The sequence below is a fragment of the Eretmochelys imbricata genome, chromosome 3 (assembly GCF_965152235.1).
Source record: "Eretmochelys imbricata isolate rEreImb1 chromosome 3, rEreImb1.hap1, whole genome shotgun sequence".
NCBI classification, from domain to species: Eukaryota; Metazoa; Chordata; order Testudines; family Cheloniidae; genus Eretmochelys; species Eretmochelys imbricata.
This window is the reverse complement of record NC_135574.1, coordinates 159245959-159265635: the sequence shown is the minus strand read 5'-3', so window position 1 is coordinate 159265635 and position 19677 is coordinate 159245959. Positions and strand designations below refer to the sequence as shown.

The window sequence follows — 19677 nt, the reverse complement described above, 5'->3', positions numbered from 1 at the left end:
GAGTAATGTTGCTTTCTGTCTACAGGAAGAGTGAAGTCCACCTATGGAGAATGCCCTATCAAGGTTCTTTGTGCTATTTAAGATCCCTAACAAGGTCTTGTAAAGAAGTGGAAGATCACAACTAGGGGTTTTCACACTGTGTGTGCTACAAAGAGGGGATCTGAATTGTGACAGATATGACAATTTTCTGCCAATATCTTTACAAACTTTATTGAATTAAGTTTAAGTATCTTTGGAATCCTCTGTATTGACTACAAAGTTTATGTATTATTGTAAACTGTAGGAAATGTTATGAACTTCAGACTGGGGGAGACAACAATGGACTTTTGGGACAGACAGTATTGATGGGACAAACAGTACTGACGGGTTTTCCTGGGGATTTTTAGAGAGAGGCAGTCTAGCTTGCTGTTGATATCACAGCATGGGCAGGGAAACGCGCAGCCTGGAAAAACCCTGGTTAGGAGGGAGAGAGATGTGCATCTTTTTGCCTGACCTTTAGCTTATGTATTAATTATATTGATTACTTAAGAATCCCCAGTTATCACTTTTAGGGTTGCCAGGTTCTTGCCCCAAGATCAAGGCCAGTATTATTCAAATTATTATATAGTTGGGAACCCCGATGTGTACAGTTACAATACTCACACTATAGGAACTCTTTTATATTTACAAATATAGTTTAATACATTTAACACAGTCACAAACACCCCAACTTAGTAAAATAGATAGAGATACTACAGAATGTACATCTGCACATCCATATACTCATACCATCTCCTGTAGAAAAACCTGAAATGTTAGCCATCATCTTTCTCATCACCATCACTGTAGGGACAGGATTTTATAACTGTACTATAAAAATTGATGTAAACTTTGAATTAATTCTGCCAGCCACCCTTTCTGAATAACAGAAAGGAATGAGACTGGGATCTTGTTTCCTATATGCATTATAAACTTCCCTCTAGTCATTTCTTTGGTTTAAGGTTTAGTGAGTAGAAGACAGGTTTCAGAGTAACAGCCGTGTTAGCCCAACTTGATTATCATACACATTGTAAGGAGAGTGATCACTTTAGATAAGCTATTGCCAGCAGGAGAGTGGGGTGGGGGGAGGTATTTTTTCATGCTTTGTGTGTATAAAAGATCTTCTACACTTTCCACAGTATGCATCCGATGAAGTGAGCTGTAGCTCACGAAAGCTTATGCTCAAATAAATTGGTTAGTCTCTAAGGTGCCACAAGTACTCCTTTTCTTTTTGAGTAAAAGACAGGATCTTGTATTGTGTCTGTGTTAATTAGATTAAACAAATGTTAAAGGCCTGAGCCACAATGTAAACTGCTGGAAATGGCCCACCTTGATTATCACTACAAAAGGTTTTTTTTTCTCTCCTGATAATAGCTGGTAATAGCTCACCTTACCTGATCACTCTCCTTACAGTGTGTATGGTAACACCCATTGTTTCATGTTCTCTGTGTATATAAAATCTCCCCACTGTATTTTCCACTGCATGCATCCAATGAAGTGAGCTGTAGCTCACGAAAGTTTATGCTCAAATAAATTCTCTAAAGTCTCTAAGGTGCCACAAGTACTCCTTTTCTTTTTGCTGATACAGACTAACACGGCCGCTACTCTGAAAAATGTAAACTGTTTTGACCACAAGATTTAAGTGAAGTTTAATTTACAATGTATTCTACTGTATAAAATACTGCTGTCTTCTCTGTGAGAGATTGTTTGTGTGAATGAGGAATGCATGCATCAGGAAAAGATAAGGTGTGAAACCCATCACAAATGTCCAGATCGTCAAGAAAAGTGAGAGACTTGGAAACACCAGGAGACAATCAGAAAACATCCATTGTATCCAATGCTAAACATGTTAGCAGCATTGATAGCCTCAGAGGTGAGGCAACCGCCCCCGAAGGCAAGGCAACAAATAGGAGATAATGATGGGAAGCCTGACAATAACCATCAAATGATAGGTTTCAGAGTAGCAGCTGTGTTAGTCTGTATTCGCAAAAAGAAAAGGAGTAATTGTGGCACCTTAGGGACTAACAAGTTTATTTGAGCATAAGCTTTCGTGAGCTACAGCTCACTTCATCGGATGCTCAAATAAATTTGTTAGTCTCTAAAGTGCCACAAGTATTCCTCTTCTTTTCATCAAATGATAACAGTGGAAAACCCCAAGATTACTACCACTTAAGGACTAATGATTACAGGATGACATTGCAAAATTGATGGACTCAAATGGGAATTTACAAGTATAAAGCTGGAGTGCTTTGCCATGAAACTCTGGGTTCAGTCCTGCCAAAACCTCGGAGCATCGGATCGCGATCGACAGAGCCCAGCTCCTCACTCGTGTTCAATCTAACTGGCCATTAGATTGACTCGAACTACAACAGACTGGTAACTATAAAAACATCAACTGGCAGGACTGTTTGCATGATGTGTACGTGTGTGTGACTGAAAAGCATATGCTAACTTTTGTATTCTCAATGAATACGGCATATTTGCCTTCTCTCTTATAAAAGATCCTGTGTGCTTCTTATAAGTATCACATCACCTTCCCCATCATCACCAGGGGCCATCATTCTGGCACCTCCCAAGGACTACATCTTTCTCTCTCTACTGCCCCTAGGCTGGGATGCCACTTTTATAATATGTTACGTTGATGCCGCTATGTTTGATGCATTGTTGTAAGGGATTTTCCCCTTCCTTATTTGTATTTCCTCACCTTACTAATGTTGGAGTGTCTTTTTTCTATAGCTTAGTATATCAATGATCTCAACTTATTATCATATGTATCAATTTGATACCATGGCCCTTTTGTGATTAGGTATCACATTTGTTATTTCTGTCCTAACTGGCTATTTTGGTTCTTTCCAAGTTCCAAATTGTGATGTACCTGTTTAGTTTAAAAGGGTATGACCTTAGGAAAGCCCTTATGCCAACCTGCTTTAATGCATCCTCTATGTTAAAGGTCACAGCCATACATGGACCTTATGCTTTAGCTTATCACCATCTATCTAGGTCAGGGGCTCTCAAACTGGGGGTCAGGACCCCTCAGGGTGTCACGAGGTTATTACATGGGGGGTCGCAAGCTGTCAGCCTCCCTCCCCCAAACCCCGTTTTGCCTACAGCATTTATAATGGTGTTAAATATATTTAAAAGTGTTTTTAATTTATAAGGGGGGTCACACTCAGAGGCTTGCTATGTGAAAGGGGTCACCAGTACAAAAGTTTGAGAACCACTGATGTAGGTGAAAGGTCCTAAACTTATGTATGCTAACTTTGTCTTAGCTCAACATATAGGATGTGGCCTGCAGGTCCCTTGTGTTACAGCCAAAATATACTCTAATGTAAAGCTATAATAATAAAACAAATAATCAAACCCATAAGAAAATAAGAAACTTATAAGAAAAGATACATAGGCGAGCAAGCAGGCTAGACTTAGACGTATTTCATGTACCTGTTATGTACGTCAGTTCTTTGCCAGGACACTTCTGTGGTTGACTCATGTACCTGTGGTCAGAACTTCCCCTTAAACTCTATTTTCAGCTCCCCAAATACTTTGGGTTTTCCATTGGGCCGTTTATCTATGCAAAGCTTATCTGTTCAAGGTTCATAGGCCTCAAGCCTTATGCTAACTTGCTAAAGCTAATGTCTTACAGGATACAGGCCTGTAGGTTTCTTGCATTACTGCTGAATATAATGCAAAGCAGATTTGTTGTAATTCAGCAGGGAAAATGTTTGTTTGCACACACAGCCGAACAAAACAAGGATTTTCTGTGACACCTTGCAGATATTTGGGAACTTTGTTTCACTCAAGGGGACATAAAACTCATACAGTTTTTCTCAATTGTTCTTCTCCTTCAAGTTGAAATTGCATTGGAGATCAATGAGCTCCACTTGTAATTCTTGCGGTGGTCTCTCGTGGTCAAATGACAGTGGGCATGACACCAGCTCCAGCATCTTCTCTATCTTCTCAAAGTCAGAGAATCAACAAGAAAATTCTCCGTGCAAGTCACTCAATATTTTGCTGTACTTTTCTGTCTGCTCCGGCGAAACTTCCAAGTATTTCAGTGTTGGAAAGTGAGCGAACACTTTGTCCTTAATTTGTTTTGAAAACAAGACTAACTTGACTTTGAAAACTGTCACACTAGAATACAATTCATGTACAAGCACATTCTTTCCTTGCAGTTTCACATTAAGTTCATTTAAATGTGCCAAGAGATCCCCACCAAAAGCAAGGTCGCACACCCAGTTTGAATTCTTTAATTCAGGGAAATCATTTTCTTTCCCCTGCATCTCCAGAAAAATGCGACTTTCATCTCTGAACTCCCAAATTGCTGCAATTCCTTTCCTAGGCTGAGCCAGTGGACATTTGTATGATAAATTGGTTAGTCTCTAAGGTGCCACAAGTACTCCTTTTCTTTGTATGATAAAGTAAGTCCTGGTGTTCGGCATCAGTGTCTTCAAGAAGGGAAATGAATTGCCAATGATTAAGTCCCCTCGCTCTTATGTAATTCACTATTTTCACTATTGTGTGAACAACATGATCGATGTCCAGGACATTTTTGCAGAGGCCCTCCTGATGTATATAATACAATGCAGAAAAATCACCTCTTTATCAGGGTCATCTTTTTTTACTTTGTCCTGAATTCTTTTTAAAAGTCCTACGTTTTTCCCAATTAAATTTGGCAATCCATCTGTGGTTACGTTTGTCAGTTTACTCCAGGGGAGCTTCAGATGTTCAAGGCAGCCAGACACCCTCTCATATAAATCCGATCCCTTAGTTGTGCCTTTCATTGATTCCATTGATAAAAATTCCTCTGTGATTTCAAATTTGTCATCAATTCTTCTGACAAAAAAATCAATAATTGTGCTGTGTCCTTAATGTCAGTGCTGTCATTGAGAGCTAACGAAAACAACGTAAAGCCCTGGGCTTTCTTGTTCAACTCAGAAGCCAAATGTTCATCAATCACTTCTACACAGCGAGTAACAATTGTCTGTGACAAACTAATGTTCTCAAATTTGTTTTGGTAGTCCGGTCATAGCATGCCAGCAACATCAACCATGCATTCTTTCAGCAAAAGGCTTATTTTGTTTAGTGATTTCAAATGCCAGAACATAACTTGCCTTTGAGGTGGCTTCCTGAACTGTACCCTGTTGCACAAATATTTAGCTGAGCTTTTAAGTTCGTGGCAAGTTTCTCCGCTTTTCTTGCCCATTCCTCAGTTGTTAAATTGCTGCCATAATTAGGATGTTTTGTTGAAAAATGGCAATTCAAACTTGAACACTGCGATGCTCCTTGAACACTGCGATGCTCGCCTGACAAATCAGGCATACAGCCTTCGAGTTCATGTTTGTAAAAAAATATTTTGCATTCCATTCTTTGTTGAAAATCTGACACTCACTGTCCACTTTTCTTTTTCTTTTCTTCTTTTTTTCTTGCAGCATTCATTTTTGAAAGGGAAAAGAAAATCCTCACTGCTGCCCTTATTTCAAACTGCTGTTTTACAAGATTGCACGCACTTCACGCAGGGCCTCATTTTCAAAAGAGCATGGGACTGATGTAGCCAGCATCGCAAGATATTTACGTGCCAGATGCACTAAAGATTCATATGTCCCTTCATGCTTCAACCACCATTCTAGGAGACATGTGTCCATGCTGATGATGGGTTCTGTTCAATAACAATCCAAAGCAGTGCGGACCAGCGGATGTTCATTTTCATTATCTGAGTCAGATCCCACCAGCAGAAGGTTGCTTTTCTTTTTTGGTGTTTCAGGATCTGTAGTTTCTGCATCGGAGTGTTGCTCTTCTAAGACTTCTGAAAGCATGCTCCACACCTTGTCCCTCTCAGATTTTGGAAGGCACTTCAGATTCTTAATCCCTGGGTCGAGTGCTGTATCTATCTTTAGAAATCTCACATTGGTACCTTCTTTGTGTTTTGTGAAATCTGCAGTGAAAGTATTCTTAAAATGAACAACATATGCCAGGTCATCATCCGAAACTGTTATAACATGAACTATATGGCAGAATGTGGGTAAAACAGAGCACGGGACATACAGTTCTCCCCCCAAGGAGTTCAGTCACAAATGTAATTAACGCATTATTTTTTTAACGAGTGTCATCGGCATGGAAGCATGTCCTCTGGAATGGTGGCTGACATATGATGGGACATACAAATGTTTAGCATATCTGGCACGTACATACCTTGTAATACTAGCTACAAAAGTGTCATGCAAATGCCTGTTCTCACTTTCTGGTGACACTGTAAATAAGAAGAGAGCAGCATTATCTCCTGTAAATGTAAACAAACTTGTTTGTCTTAGCGACTGGCTGAACAAGAAGTAGGACTGAGTAGACTTGCAGGCTCTGAAGTTTTACATTGTTTTGGTTTTGCACATAGCTATGAAACAAAAAAAACCCTACATTTGTAAATTGCACTTTCACAGTAAAGAAATTGCACTACAGTACTTGTATGAGGTGAATTGAAAAATACTATTTCGTTTATCATTTTACAGTGCAAATATTTGTAATAAAAAATAATATACACTTTGATTTTCAATTACAACACAGAATACAATATATATGAAAATGTAGAAAAACATCCAAAATAGTTAATGTATTTCAATTGGTATTCTATTGTTTAAGAATGCGATTAAAACTGCAATTAATTGCAATTAATTTTTTGGAGTTAATCGCGTGAGTTAACTGTGACTAATCAACAGCTCTACTCTAAATCCTTCTGTAAGACTTGCCTCTGCTATGATGTTTACAAAATCCAGCTTTCATATCGAGGCAGGTGACAAGCTGTGACTGTTCTCCTTTCCCACTTTCCTTGTCCTATTCTCTTCCTCACTACCAGTACTTCACTTAAAAAAAATTCACATAGCTAACAAAGCTATGCCTGTACTTCACCAGATTCATTTGTTCCTATGTTGTCTCCACATGTCCTATCCTTTGTCTGTGTATGTTTTTAGACTGAAAACCTTGCAAAGCAGGGATTGTCTCTTTTCTGTTTCTACAGCACCAAGTGGTGCCCCCGATCCCAAGTAGGCCTTTGGTCACTACCATAGTATAAATATTAATGATAATAAAAACCTACCTTGACTGGCTCCTTCTGAACTTTGATGGATCCATCATAGTATAGGAACTTTGCAGGTAGGGTATTACACCTCATCGTATGATAATCAGTTCTCTGTATGTTTAAAAAGAATGATTTTGATTATTTTCATTTTGAGTACAAAGTACATTCATTCATTTTGAGTCAAAGTACAAACACAATGGGCACATATTGTTCCAAGACAATGTGCTTAGGTTCACAACAGACTTCAGAATCTTTGCATCACCTGACTTAGCTTCCTAGTTGCTGCCCATCCTCTCCATTTGTGGACAATATTCTGCCAGAGAACTAGATTTGCATTCTTTAGAAGCAGATCACTTTCCCTGCTACTGCACAGTATCTGTACTATGTACACCACTCTCAGTCCTCCAAGACTCAAGGCTTGTCTTCACTGCAGTGTGAAGTCAAGATATAACTCAGGTGTGTTACCTCAACCAACTCCGGAGCTAACACAGTAGTGAAAGCAAGCCTCAAATAGAGACATACACCTTCCAAAGACAAGACAAGATTAATAATATCCACAGCAGAGTTAACTCCTGTTGAGTTAGCCTAGCTCCAGTGAAAACACTTGACATTATGAAAAAAACAAACAAACAAACAAAAAACCCAACCAAAAACAAAACCAACAACAAAAAAACCACTAAACCACTACACACCAAAAGAAACCCACTCAAGCTGCACAGAGTGATTGTACCAGCAGCCCAGGGTGTTTGTATTTGCAGTGGAGTCCGGACTGCATCTCTAGCTCCAGCATCAGTCTTACTTGAGCTTCAGCCGATGCCACTTGATAGGCCAGCTACCTCAACTGTGACTGACAGAAACGTGTTTTTATCTTGTGATAGGTCATGCGCCTTAACCTATCCCATTGTAAAAACACAGAGGAGACAGGGCACTCTCACTTTATTGCCAGGTGAACTAGGCGAGGTCAACCCCTGGCTGGGATCTAGTGTTGACCTCGCCTAGGTTCCTCAGGGTAAAATACAAGGGCCTCTGTCACCACTTAGGATTTTACAGTGCGATAACTATCACGCCTTCCTTATCTGGCTGTAAAAAACATCACCTTTGGGTCTGTGAAGCCAAAGCCCTTAAAGCACCACTTACCTGGAGCCAGCGCTTTCCCTGCAGGGAGAGTTTGGTTAGAGGCAACCTTGGTGTCATACACCTCAAGCTAACCGGCCGTGCACACAGATATACATGAGTATCACAGCAACACGTCATGCCTGCACAGCATCGTGCGTGCACATATGGATCCCCCAGCCCCGCAAAGCGTGTTAGCACCATTTCAGAGGCTGGGAAATCAGCCCGTGACCGGCCAGGATAGGAGGGTGCTTTGCTGCTGACGCAGGCCAAGCGTTTCGCACACACTGCGGGGGCTTCTTGCATCCCTCCAACCTCCCCTGCCCCATGGCCATCCTCTATTTCAGGGACTCTCTGCAGCCCCCGCGCCCGCGGCTCTGTATGACCCCCATTATTTCCCACCCCAGATGGGGGGGGGCGACGTGGGGACACGCGGCGAGGAGGACACGCCGGGCCCGCAGAAGCGGGGCTTGGCAAGGCGGTGGATAGGGAAGCAGCCAGCAGACGGGGGAGGCTAGAACGTAGTATTGGGGGGGCGGCCCGAGGGAGCGGTGTCTGGGGGAGGGGCGATGCGGGGGCTCCCCTCTGCCCCCCGTCCCCTACCCGAGGAGGGTGACATGCTGACAGACCCGGCCTCCCCCGGGGCGGGCAACGCTCGCGCCGCGGCCACCCCCGCCCCAGCCAACTACCTAACGGTCCTCCTTCACTAGGCTCCCGCCGCCGCCTACGTCACTTCTTGCCCCGCCCCGTGGGGCCCCGAATATTATCTGCAAACACCGTTATTTAATCCTTTAAAATCTTTGTAAATATTCGTAGAGCACAAGGGGGGGGGGTCAGTAAAAACGGGTTGAGCAAGGGGTGGGGGTGAGGCCATCAGCCCCCGGCCAATCAGCAGCAGTGGGGGCGTAGCCGGCGAGACACCTTCTCGCTATATAAAGGGGGAGCGGCGCCGCCGCCAAGCTCCGTCCGCGTGCCAGTCGAGTCAGCCAAGGAGGCGTCCGGGCGGGGGCGGCGCGGCAGCGATGGGGAACGCGGTAGCTCGGGAGGACTTCGAGTGGGTTTATACGGACCAGCCCCACGCCGATCGCCGCAAAGCGATCCTAGGTGAGCGAGCGGCCCAGGCAGCTTCCCCTCAGCGCCGGGGCGTCCTGCTGGCGGCGCGTGTCTCCCCCCAGCCGGCTCGCTGTCAGAGCCGGAGGTGCCCTGGGCTCTACCCGTTCCGGCGGCGGGGGGAAGGGCCTGATGCCTCCCCACAGGGAACCGGTCGCCTCCAGGCTCGCCGTATCCGCTGGCAGCCGGACCCGCTTGTCGCCCTGCGCGCACGGGAGGGGTGCTGCCTGCGGGACGGAGCGGCCCAGTCGAGGGCAGGTGGCGTGTGTGGAGGCCTCGTGGGTGTCCCCAGCGCCGAGAGGGCCCGTTTCGGGGGTGGCGAGCCTGGTAAAATGGCTGCCGAGGAAGGGGGGCAGGCGGGTGACAAACGGGTCGGCCCCTTGAGCCAGGCTCGGAGGCCGAGCTCTTCAGGCGCCTCGAAGGGCCCACCCCATCCGTGACCGCTAGACACCGCTCCTCCCTCCGGCCGGCCTGGGGTGGGGGCGGGCAGCGCGGTTACCGCCAGGACTTCTCTCTTCCCCCCCAGCCCTGCTGAGAGGGGGGGCGAGACGCCTCGCTCGGCGGCCCGCGAGCAGAGCCCCGGAATGAGGCGTTTCTGGACTGTCCAGAGGCCGGAGTCAACCCTGCAGATCCGCCCTCCTGGCCAGCGGCTCTGCACGCGCACGGGGAGGCTCCTCGCCCTCGGAGTCATTTTGGGCTGTCTTCCGCTCAGCTGATTTGGGGGAGGGGATTGTCCTGTGGTCAGACACTCATCAAATTGTCATGCCCCTCTCAAGTGCACTCGGTGCGGTCGTTAGCCTCTTTCTAGGTAACGAGCTGGAGGGAGGACGGGTGGGTTGGCTTCCGGTAACGTCTCCGGAATATTTCTTAAAACTGATGGCCTGGGAAATGGTACACTTATACACACCTGAAGGAGAGGAGGAGGAAAAGCTCTAAGAAGAGTTTTGTATTTTGATCTTGCTGGCAGAACAACTGTTTGAGATGGAAATCGTGAAGCAGGCCGCATTTTCATGATGTGTACTGTTGGGCTGTGTAGTACAGTGATGGATGTGGTCAGTTATATACGAAACTGACAGTGCTTGTAGAGTGGTGGGAAGGGAAATGGTGACTATACTACAGTGTTTGCAAAAAGCAGACCTTGCCCCACCCCTGAAGTAGAGGGGCGGACATGAAGAACTACTTAGGGAGAAGTCCACAGGAGACTTAAATAGGACTTCTGATCAGTTGTGACCGGATGAACACTTCCCTTTTTTTAAATTGGGGTGTTTTTTCAGTTAACACTGGCAATGAGCCATTGTATCAGAGTGCTTGTCTACATAGCAGTAATGCAGACAACTGGGGTGTGATTTCTAAAGTGCACTAGTGTGTTGTGCATTAGTTTGTCCATGTGGACCCTGCTGGTGTGCATTAAAGGTTCCTTCCTGTGTGAATGTAGTGGTCGTTGAAGCAGTGCTACATTAAAGTGCACTAGGGAATATTACAGAAACATTACTTGTTAGTGTGTGTGTGATGATTTTTTTGGCCATCTACATAGAACTCAAATTGCTAAAAAGAAACACTACATATAAATTATGGTGGTTCTGCCTCTAACTGATGGGTGGGGATTGGTTTCACTTTAATTTCGTTTTCTTGAGGCTGGGAAAACTACTATACCAAATGCAAAGGTTACTTTTTAAACCCTAAAGTGAGCATTAACACCCTGAAGTGTACAAAATAGTCAGTACTCTGACTAGTTTGTGACTAGCTTTATAATGACAGTGGTCCAGATTTGCCTAAATTAAGTGTAGCTTACACCTCTGCACAACCAAGTCATCCCAAGAGTGGGATGTGGAGGAAGAGCTGTTTTATTAGCTGAGGTTGTCTGTTCTGGGAAGGTAATACTAAGCCTCAGGAAGTTGTATCAAGTTTTTGACCATGCTGTCTCCTTGTCCATAACCACTTAAGGTTAGGGCCTTTTGCAATTTGGGTTGTCTGCCTTGTTTGGCTACAGCTTCCCAAGCAATCTTCCCTGGCTGTACCTATGGTAAAAGCTGGTATAGAGCCTGAAATATAATTATCTGGCAGCTGTGATGTATACAACTCTAGCAAGGACTATAAATCTTTGGTGGGTTGTGTAACAAATGCTGCTTGTACACTCTTGGTCTTAAAGGCATAATAATGCAACTAACAGTACTTTCAGAAGCTTAATTACTGAAGTAAAAATGACAGTTCATAAATAGGAATCTTTACATGTCTGCCCAAGATGAGTCTGAAGTTGCTTATCTTTAATTTTCTCATCCCTAAAAAGGGTGTAATATGTGCCTCAGGTGTAGGATTAATTTTAACTCTGTAACAAACTGTGGAATTGCATGCTAAGTATTAAGAGGCTTTGGGTTTCTAGATGAAAATAACACCAAGTACCACTAAACTACAGCAGCACTCTTTGATCTTGCTCAATATTTCAGGGATACACATGCCAACAGCATTCAAACAATTCCCAACATGTACATGCAAACTACTAATGTAATTGAATTGCCAAAAATGTAGGAAGATTTGAGTTGAGAGGACTTATTCCTTAATGAATGGAATCCATTTTGGGGGGGGAAGAGAGGTATACTAATAAGCTGTTTGTGTGGCTGAGAGAACTTTGGCTCTACTAAAGAGTACTTCTGACATTTTTCTTTGCATGTAACTGTTTATCTTCTCCCCATAACAGCTAAACATCCAGAAATAAAAGCTTTAATGAAGCCAGACTACAACTTGATCTGGGTGGTTGTACTGATGGTTCTTGGGCAGTTGATTGCATTTTATCTAGTTAAAGACTTGGACTGGAAATGGGTTATGTTCTGGGCGTACGTTTTTGGCAGCTGCATCAGTCACTCAATGACTCTGGCTATTCATGAGATCTCTCACAATAGTGCCTTTGGCAACTGCAGAGCTATGTGGAATCGGTGGTTTGGAATATTTGCCAATCTCCCTCTTGGCCTCCCATACTCTATATCTTTCAAGAGATACCACATGGATCATCATCGCTATCTAGGAGGTGATGGAATTGATGTGGACATTCCTACTGACTTTGAAGGCTGGTTTTTCTGTACTCGTTTTAGGAAGTTCATATGGATTGTTCTTCAGCCCTTTTTCTATGCTATTCGACCTCTCTGCATTAATCCCAAACCAATTTCTCGATTGGAAATCATCAACTTGTTGGCTCAGCTCTCTTTTGATGTTGTAATATACTACTACTTGGGAATTAAATCAGCCTTCTACATGCTTGCAGGATCAATACTTGGACTGGGATTGCACCCAATTTCAGGACACTTCATAGCTGAACATTATATGTTCTTAAAGGGACATGAGACTTACTCCTATTATGGGCCACTTAATTTGCTCACTTTTAATGTTGGCTACCACAATGAACACCATGACTTTCCCAATATTCCTGGCAAGAACCTTCCATTGGTAAGTACACTTTCAAGAATATATAAAGCTAATGGTAAACTGAAGCTTACTTCAGTGCTTGTTTTAGTTTAGGGGTTGGCATACTTTTTGGCCCGAGGGCCACATCTGGGTATAGAAATTGTCTGGCAGGCCATGAATGCTCACAAAATTGCGGTTGAGGGGTGGGGATTGCTGGCTCTGGGCTCGGGCCAGAAATGAGGAGTTCAGGGTGCAGGAGGGGGCTCTGGGCTGGGGAAGGGGGCGGTGAGGGCTCCAGCTGGGGGTGCAGGAAGGGGCTCTGGGCTGGGACTGAGGGGTTCAGAGAGCAGGAGGGGGGATTAGGGCAGGGGGTTGGGGCACATTTCCCTTTTGCCTGGCCACATCTCCACCTAGGAGTCAGAGCTTTGTGCCTTGCCCTGTCTGCAGGCACTGCCCCTGCAGCTCCCATTGGCCACAGTTCCCAGACAATGGGAGCTGCAGGGGTAGGGCAGTGTGCAGAGCAGAGCCCCCTGGCTACCCTTATGAATAGGAGCCAGAGGGGGGGCCATGCCACTGCTTCCAGGAGCTGCACAAAGCAGCCCCCGACCCTGCTCCCTGGCTGGAGGGGGGCAAGCCTGAGACCCCGCTCCCCAGTGGGAGCTTGAGGGCTGGATTAAAACAGCTAGCGGGCCTGATCTGGGCTGTAGTTTGCCTGCCCCTGTTTTAGTTACATTTTTGGTTGAAGTAGGACACTTAAAGTAGCAGTACCTTAAGTATCCACTAGAGACTTAAAACTACATTATGTGAAATAATTCTGTTAGCAATCTTAAGTGTTACTTCTGATTGTCCTTCCCCCCCATCCAGCCTTGCAATCTGTTTTTCTATTTACTGGGTAGTACTTGATAGCACCTTGCATACTTGGTTTTTTGTAATTCAGTTTCTCACCTTTTGGTTTCTCTTTCCCACACAGCAGTAGAAAAACACTCACTATAAAACAAAAATGGGAGGAAACAAGAACAGTGAAACTACATTCTTTAAAAAAAGACTGCATTTTAGTTTGAGCATTTCTCTTAAATAAAAGCTTGCATAGCTAGTCTGATCCCTTCTGCTTACATAGGGATGCTTCTCTTGACTATTTTTAGCAAACTGATTAACAGCTTCATGTTAACAAGCAAAAACTAAATGTTTACCTCAGACTAACATTGGGGGAGTTTTGAAATTCTTGATGGATCATCCTACCACAAACATTAAGTAAAGCTTTTTTATATCTGCATGCTAATTTAACTGCACCTGTACTGCCACAAATGCAGTACTCTGGCCACATCTCAACTGAGTTTTTTCACTAGTTCCCAACTGGTATAGTTTCCTCTGAAGCTGCAATGGAGACAGTATTGGTTTGTTTTTTGTCAACATTACTACCTCCACATGTGGAGATGCAGCTGTTTAGCAATTTTAAGACTTAATTCCTATGTCCTACAATGGAATCTGAGAAATCCTTCAAGTAACCATTATACATAAGTGTGTCTTCAATCACGTCACATAATTTCTTTAGAATTTAACATTCCTAAAGGTTGTTGCAGTTCAAAAAATAGCAAGTAGTAAAGTTGCATAACATATTAACAAATGCCCTTTGGAATACTTAATGCAAACCACACTGTGGGGGAACAACTGGCCTTTCTGCAGGTTTTGAACTGGGAATATTTATTCTGCCTCTCCCTGTGGAATCATTAATGATGGCATCTTAATGGATTTCTACTCTGAGAAGACCAGTTAGAAGATCGATATCTCAACGTTCTAAATTCAGTGCCCAGAAAGCACTGATAGTCTCAGATGAATCTGAAGTTCCTAGGCTGCTTGCTGTACTGTATTGATAGGTACCGGGAAAAGGTACTTGGTCAATACTTGTCACAGGTTGCCCTGACTATTAGTCTTCCATTTCAGAGTAGTTCATCAGCTGTTACTGCACCAATATATCTGCCCTGACTGATTATAATCGGGGCTTCAAATGCTTATGCCAGACCAGTTGTCTCAATCTCAGACCCAAATTTTCAAGCTTTTTCTCTCCTCTCTTCCCTACCCACATCCCCATTTCAGCTCTGTGCCAACTGCTTGATTGTTTCCAATTCAGAACCCAGTCGGCTTCAATACTTTGGTCCCCTTGCTTCTAAGCCCCTTCTGTGTATAAACTCCTTGGACCACTGTTGGGTGAACGTTTGTTTTTTATGTACCAAGTGTTACACCACTCGGTTCTAGTTCAGTCTGAGGCTATGTACATGCTACCACCTTCCTGAATGACTTAAGTTACACCAACCTAACACCAGTGTGGACAGCACTGTTAGCAGGAGACTGTCTCCTGCTGATGCTACTGCTGCTCGTGGGAGCTGGAGTGATGAAGTTGATGGGAGACCTCTCTCTCCCATCTGCTTACTGTCTGTACTAGCAGTGGTGCAGCTGCGCCACTGTAAGCTCTGTAGTGTAGCCGTAGCCTCATTCAGATAAACAAAAGCAGACCAGCGGCACTTCTTTGGGGGGCGGGGGAAGAGTGTAACACACTCTGGACAAAGAAAGAACCATGATGGGCTGAATATCCCATGTAGATCCCACCTCTGTTAGTTTAGGAGTACCTAAAAAGGCCTTGCCTGTAATCAGATATTAAGCAAGCAGCTGGCTTGGGCATTAAAACAGCTTTGCCTTCTCCCAACAATGCGTGTTAAAACTTTGATAGCTCTACATTGGGTGAATACAATTTACTAAAAAAAAAACCCCCAGGTTTATTAAAAATCCATTTCATTTTAAATTTGAAACTGATAACCTATAAGGTCTAAATTTATAATCAGCTAATGCTGCTAAAAGTAAATTTCTTAGCATTCCCAGTTGTTGGAAGACTTTCTCTTCTGCTTCTAGAAATACTGGCAGAAACACTGGAGGGGAAGGAAGAAGTCTTGAGCTTAAATATGAATAAACCTTAATTTTTTCCTCTTAGGTGAAGAAAATAGCAGCTGAATACTATGATCATCTTCCACAATATAACTCCTGGATAAAAGTGCTTTATGACTTTGTGATGGATGACTCAATCAGCCCTTACTCACGCATGAAAAGGAAATTAAAGGGTGATGTGAAACAGGATTAAACTTCTGCCAACCAAAAGACTCTGCAAAGCAAGATCTGGGATATTTTTCAAGTAGCTGGTACAAGGAATTCTTGCTAAAGAAGCTTATTTGTATCCTGAATTATTAAATTTCAGACATCTACAAGAATGCATTAGTGTATCCTAAAACAGACCTCTTCAGACCAATTAGACTACCATTCTAATTAGACATTAGCCTAAACATTCTAACAGTCATTAGTGTAACTAATATACAAAACACATGATTTAATATGCTCAATCTGTGTAAAATAGTATTTGTTTGTTTTAGAATATGTATTTCACAGCTGCTAACAAATCTTGTACTCAAACACCTGTTTCTGGCTTGTCTAGACCTATAAAAGATATTTCAAAATATTTACACTTCTGGCTTGTCCTATGCTGCCCATTCCATGCTCGTAACTTAGTCAATTATGGTATTAAAGTTCATACTTGATAAGCTTAATTCTAAGCTAACATTAACTTAAGTCTTGTTTCATTAAATGTGATTTCAACTTACTTCTGTCTCAACTTCTTGGGGGTGGGCAGTAGGGGAGAAAATAACCATCTAAACCGCAGTTAGTCAGTGAGTGAATCTGCCTTGTTGGCTCATTCACTGCTGAACTAAAGCAGTGGCAGATCCAGGTTTTATCAGTAATGACAACTGTACTACCACTAGTATTGAAAACTAATTCATGAGGCTGAGTACCAGGGCGTAGCTGTGTTAGTCTGTATCCACAAAAACAACAGGGAGGCCCGTGGCATCTTAAAGACTAACAGATTTGTTTGGGCAGAAGCTTTTGTGGGCTAGAACCCACTTCATCAAATGTGTGGAGTGAAAATTACAGATGCAGTCATTATACTGACACATGAAGAAAAGGGAGTTACCTCACAAGTAGAGACACTGCCAATGATGGTGCTGCCCCCACTTACCATAAAAAAAAAAATTAAATTCCCAAGCTGCCTCTAGCTAGCTGGGACCCAGTTGTGGATTGCTAAAATCAGGTAGCCTAGACTTAACCCTACCCCTTCCAAAGAGGGATCCTTATGTCATTAGCATTTCCCATTGGTTAGTGTAGGTGCTCCCTGCCTAGTGTACTTGTTTCTGTGGATTGTATTCTAAGATGCCTCTCTTCCCCATTCATTGGGTAGGCAGCCTGCGGGCCTAACTCAGCTTTGGCAATTGGTGTTCCTGAGATTGTTCAGGCATCTGACATTAGCTGCTGTGATGCTCTGCATTGCAATGCCTGAGTCTCTTCATGGATCCCACCCTTAGGGCTGCCCTTATAAGTGACAGATTTTATGACTAATACTTATTCCATCTAGAAAATGTAATTACTTCAGATAATTAGGAAAAATATCACCTGAGGTATACAGATGACTAGGTGCCTCCTGAACAGGGAAATATAGCTATTGTAACCAGTTTTTCATAGAATATCAAGGTTGTAAGGGACCTCAGGAGGTCATCTAGTCCAACCCCCTGCTCAAAGCAGGACCAATCCTCAATTTTTGCCCTGATCCCTACATGACCCCCTCAAGGATTGAACTCACAACCCTGGGTTTAGCAGGTCAATGCACAAACCACTGAGCTATCCCTCATTTGTGCACGTTTAATGATGTAGTTAAAATAAAGAATTAAAAACTAAACTGCATTAATACAAAAACCTTTCCCATATATTGTAGGTTAGTATCTACTTAAAAATATGTCTGGAGAACAGGAAGTGGGCTCTGTAAATTTCTGCATCTTCTAATCCTGCCTCTCTCCTTTTCACTGCCTTCTCTCTTTTAAAAAAAAATGCAGATACCTTAGATATGTTCTGTGAAGAATAATTGATATAAAAACAGAAAATTATGCTGATGCCCCTTCTGCCATTTTAGAGTGATTGTTTATAGGGCCAGATTTCTAAAGGCACCAAGAGGGCTTTTTCAAAAGTGCCTAGTTGCACCTTTAAAAATCTGACCCAAAACAGCAGTCCCAAACTTGCATGTATGTCATCAATTGCCTCCATTAAGTGGTGGTCTTTACAACAGAGGCTGAAAAACCATTTTGGCCTGTGTTTCCATTCTTTTGCCCTTCTCAAGCCACTTTAAAAGGGTCTGATTGCTATAGGAGTAGATGCTTATTTTTTGAATAGTGACCTTGTGATTATGGGTGCCCAACTTGAGTCACTTTTAAAAATTTAGGCCTGTCTGAATTTGGTTAATTCATAAATATTAGTGGCTTAAATTTACAGCCTCCCTACAAAAGTTTAGGTACTTACAACAAATTAACTTATTTGGGGCCTATGACAAAATAGCTGGCTTAGTGTACCATGTAACTGCAATCACTTTTTTTTCCTAACTATGCTTTCTTTACAGCAGTATAGTCAGCTAAGTTCAGTACTTAAAGGTAAACCTATAAATAAATGCTTTTGGATAACACTGGAAAAGTGGCTTTTGTGCTGGATGCCTTGCTAGTAAACTAACTTTCATTGGATTCAAATGTAATGTTTTATATCTAAACCTTAAATCTAGCTTAACCTCCCCAAAAACTTTTATAAAGGGCAGAAATATGAAGCAGCTTGAAAAGTAAAGGATCAGCTTGCTTTTAATTAACTTTTGGAAGCAGATGGGCATCTGGAAGACTAACATTTGTGTGTTTGGGCAGTGAAATTGTCAGATAAAATGTTAAAATGATTTTTTTTAAGTAAAATTATTAGCTAATGTATTGTTCAATGTCTTCCTGGTTGCTGTTACTTTTTTAGCAAGTTTTCAGGGTGTGTTTGTGAGGGACATTATCTAAACTCTTCTGTGCTGAGAAGGCTCTCCAGTGCCTGAATGGGGGATGGACCATCTTCATTAAAACCTTCCTACTACTTGATAAAACCTATCCTCTGCTGCTTTGAGTAGTGTCCCTATGCCTACTCACTCCACTGTAGGTGTGCTTGCATCCCTGTGCTGCTCATCAGAGGACTTTAGGAGCAGTATCTGTTGGGACCACAAATATGCTGTCTCTCCGCATGCTGCACCACGAGGCTAGTCCGCACATGTGGGCTAATGCATCAGTTCCTTCTCAACCGCCCTTGGCTAGAGATGGAGCCATTAGCAGTTCATTAAGACTATTGTTTTAATCTACATACCTATAGTTAGTCTCCTAGTTATAGTTCTAGGGGTTCCCCCCCCATTTTTTTATTTTATCCTTTAAAAAAAGGAATGACTTCATTTTTCTTCCCACCTTTTCCCCAAGACAGTATGCCTGTAAAGAGGCTATTCTCATCACAGATAAGTACACTCAGTCCACTTGTTGCCTCGGGGACAGTCACATACAACAAAAGTGTGGTCTTTGCCAACAACTCGGGCCAGGATCCTGCAAAGACAGAGCTCTGCCAGAAGATTATCTTCATCAAGGCAGCTCTCTGACCCTAGTTGGCTGGTCGATGCGAGTCCTCCCTACAACCTTCTGCATTTTAAGGGCTGTGGGTCAAAAAAGCAGACTACAAACCCTTTTCACAAATGATCTAAGCAGGAAGCTGCCATAGGGAGCACCGAGATAGTCATAAGTTATCACCATCTTGCTCAATATCACTGACACCAAGGCCATCTCAGTCTGGCACCCATGGCTCCCAGAGACCACCAGCAACAGGTATTGCTGGCAGGCCCATGGACCCGATGGGCATAGGCACTGACTCAGCACTAACAGACAGGAGTAAGCACTCCTCTAAAAAGCTGCTCCGGGTATGCAAGCCTGTGTCGGTACCATCAGTGACAGCTCAGCAGAACGAAGGACGTACCCTACATCTCACCTGGGGATTTTCTGCCTCGAGGCATAGCTCCTGCTTGGTTCCAAGACCTAGAAAGCTCCTGTTCAAGAAAG

At 43.2% G+C, this 19677-nt stretch overlaps 1 protein-coding gene and 1 long non-coding RNA gene across 4 annotated transcripts in view; one reads left to right on the top strand and one right to left on the bottom strand.

Annotated features, from left to right (window-relative positions):
- The window catches only part of LOC144263078 (uncharacterized), a 32819-nt gene extending 23812 nt beyond the window's left edge, over positions 1-9007 (bottom strand). The window contains exons 1-4 of one of the 3 annotated variants that reach the window (XR_013345709.1): positions 8884-9007; positions 7100-7192; positions 6205-6262; positions 3457-5947 (exon numbers count right to left, since the gene is read on the bottom strand). This is a non-coding gene — a long non-coding RNA (uncharacterized LOC144263078). The other 2 variants (XR_013345711.1, XR_013345710.1) reach the window with 2 other exon arrangements.
- Positions 9008-9141: 134 nt separating this feature from the next.
- Positions 9142-18531, top strand: DEGS1 (delta 4-desaturase, sphingolipid 1). Its single transcript, XM_077813700.1, has 3 exons — positions 9142-9298; positions 12000-12742; positions 15684-18531. The coding sequence occupies exons 1-3, from the start codon at positions 9217-9219 to the stop codon at positions 15828-15830; spliced, it is 972 nt and encodes a 323-aa protein (XP_077669826.1). The 5' UTR covers positions 9142-9216; the 3' UTR covers positions 15831-18531.
- The last annotated feature ends 1146 nt before the right edge of the window (positions 18532-19677 follow it).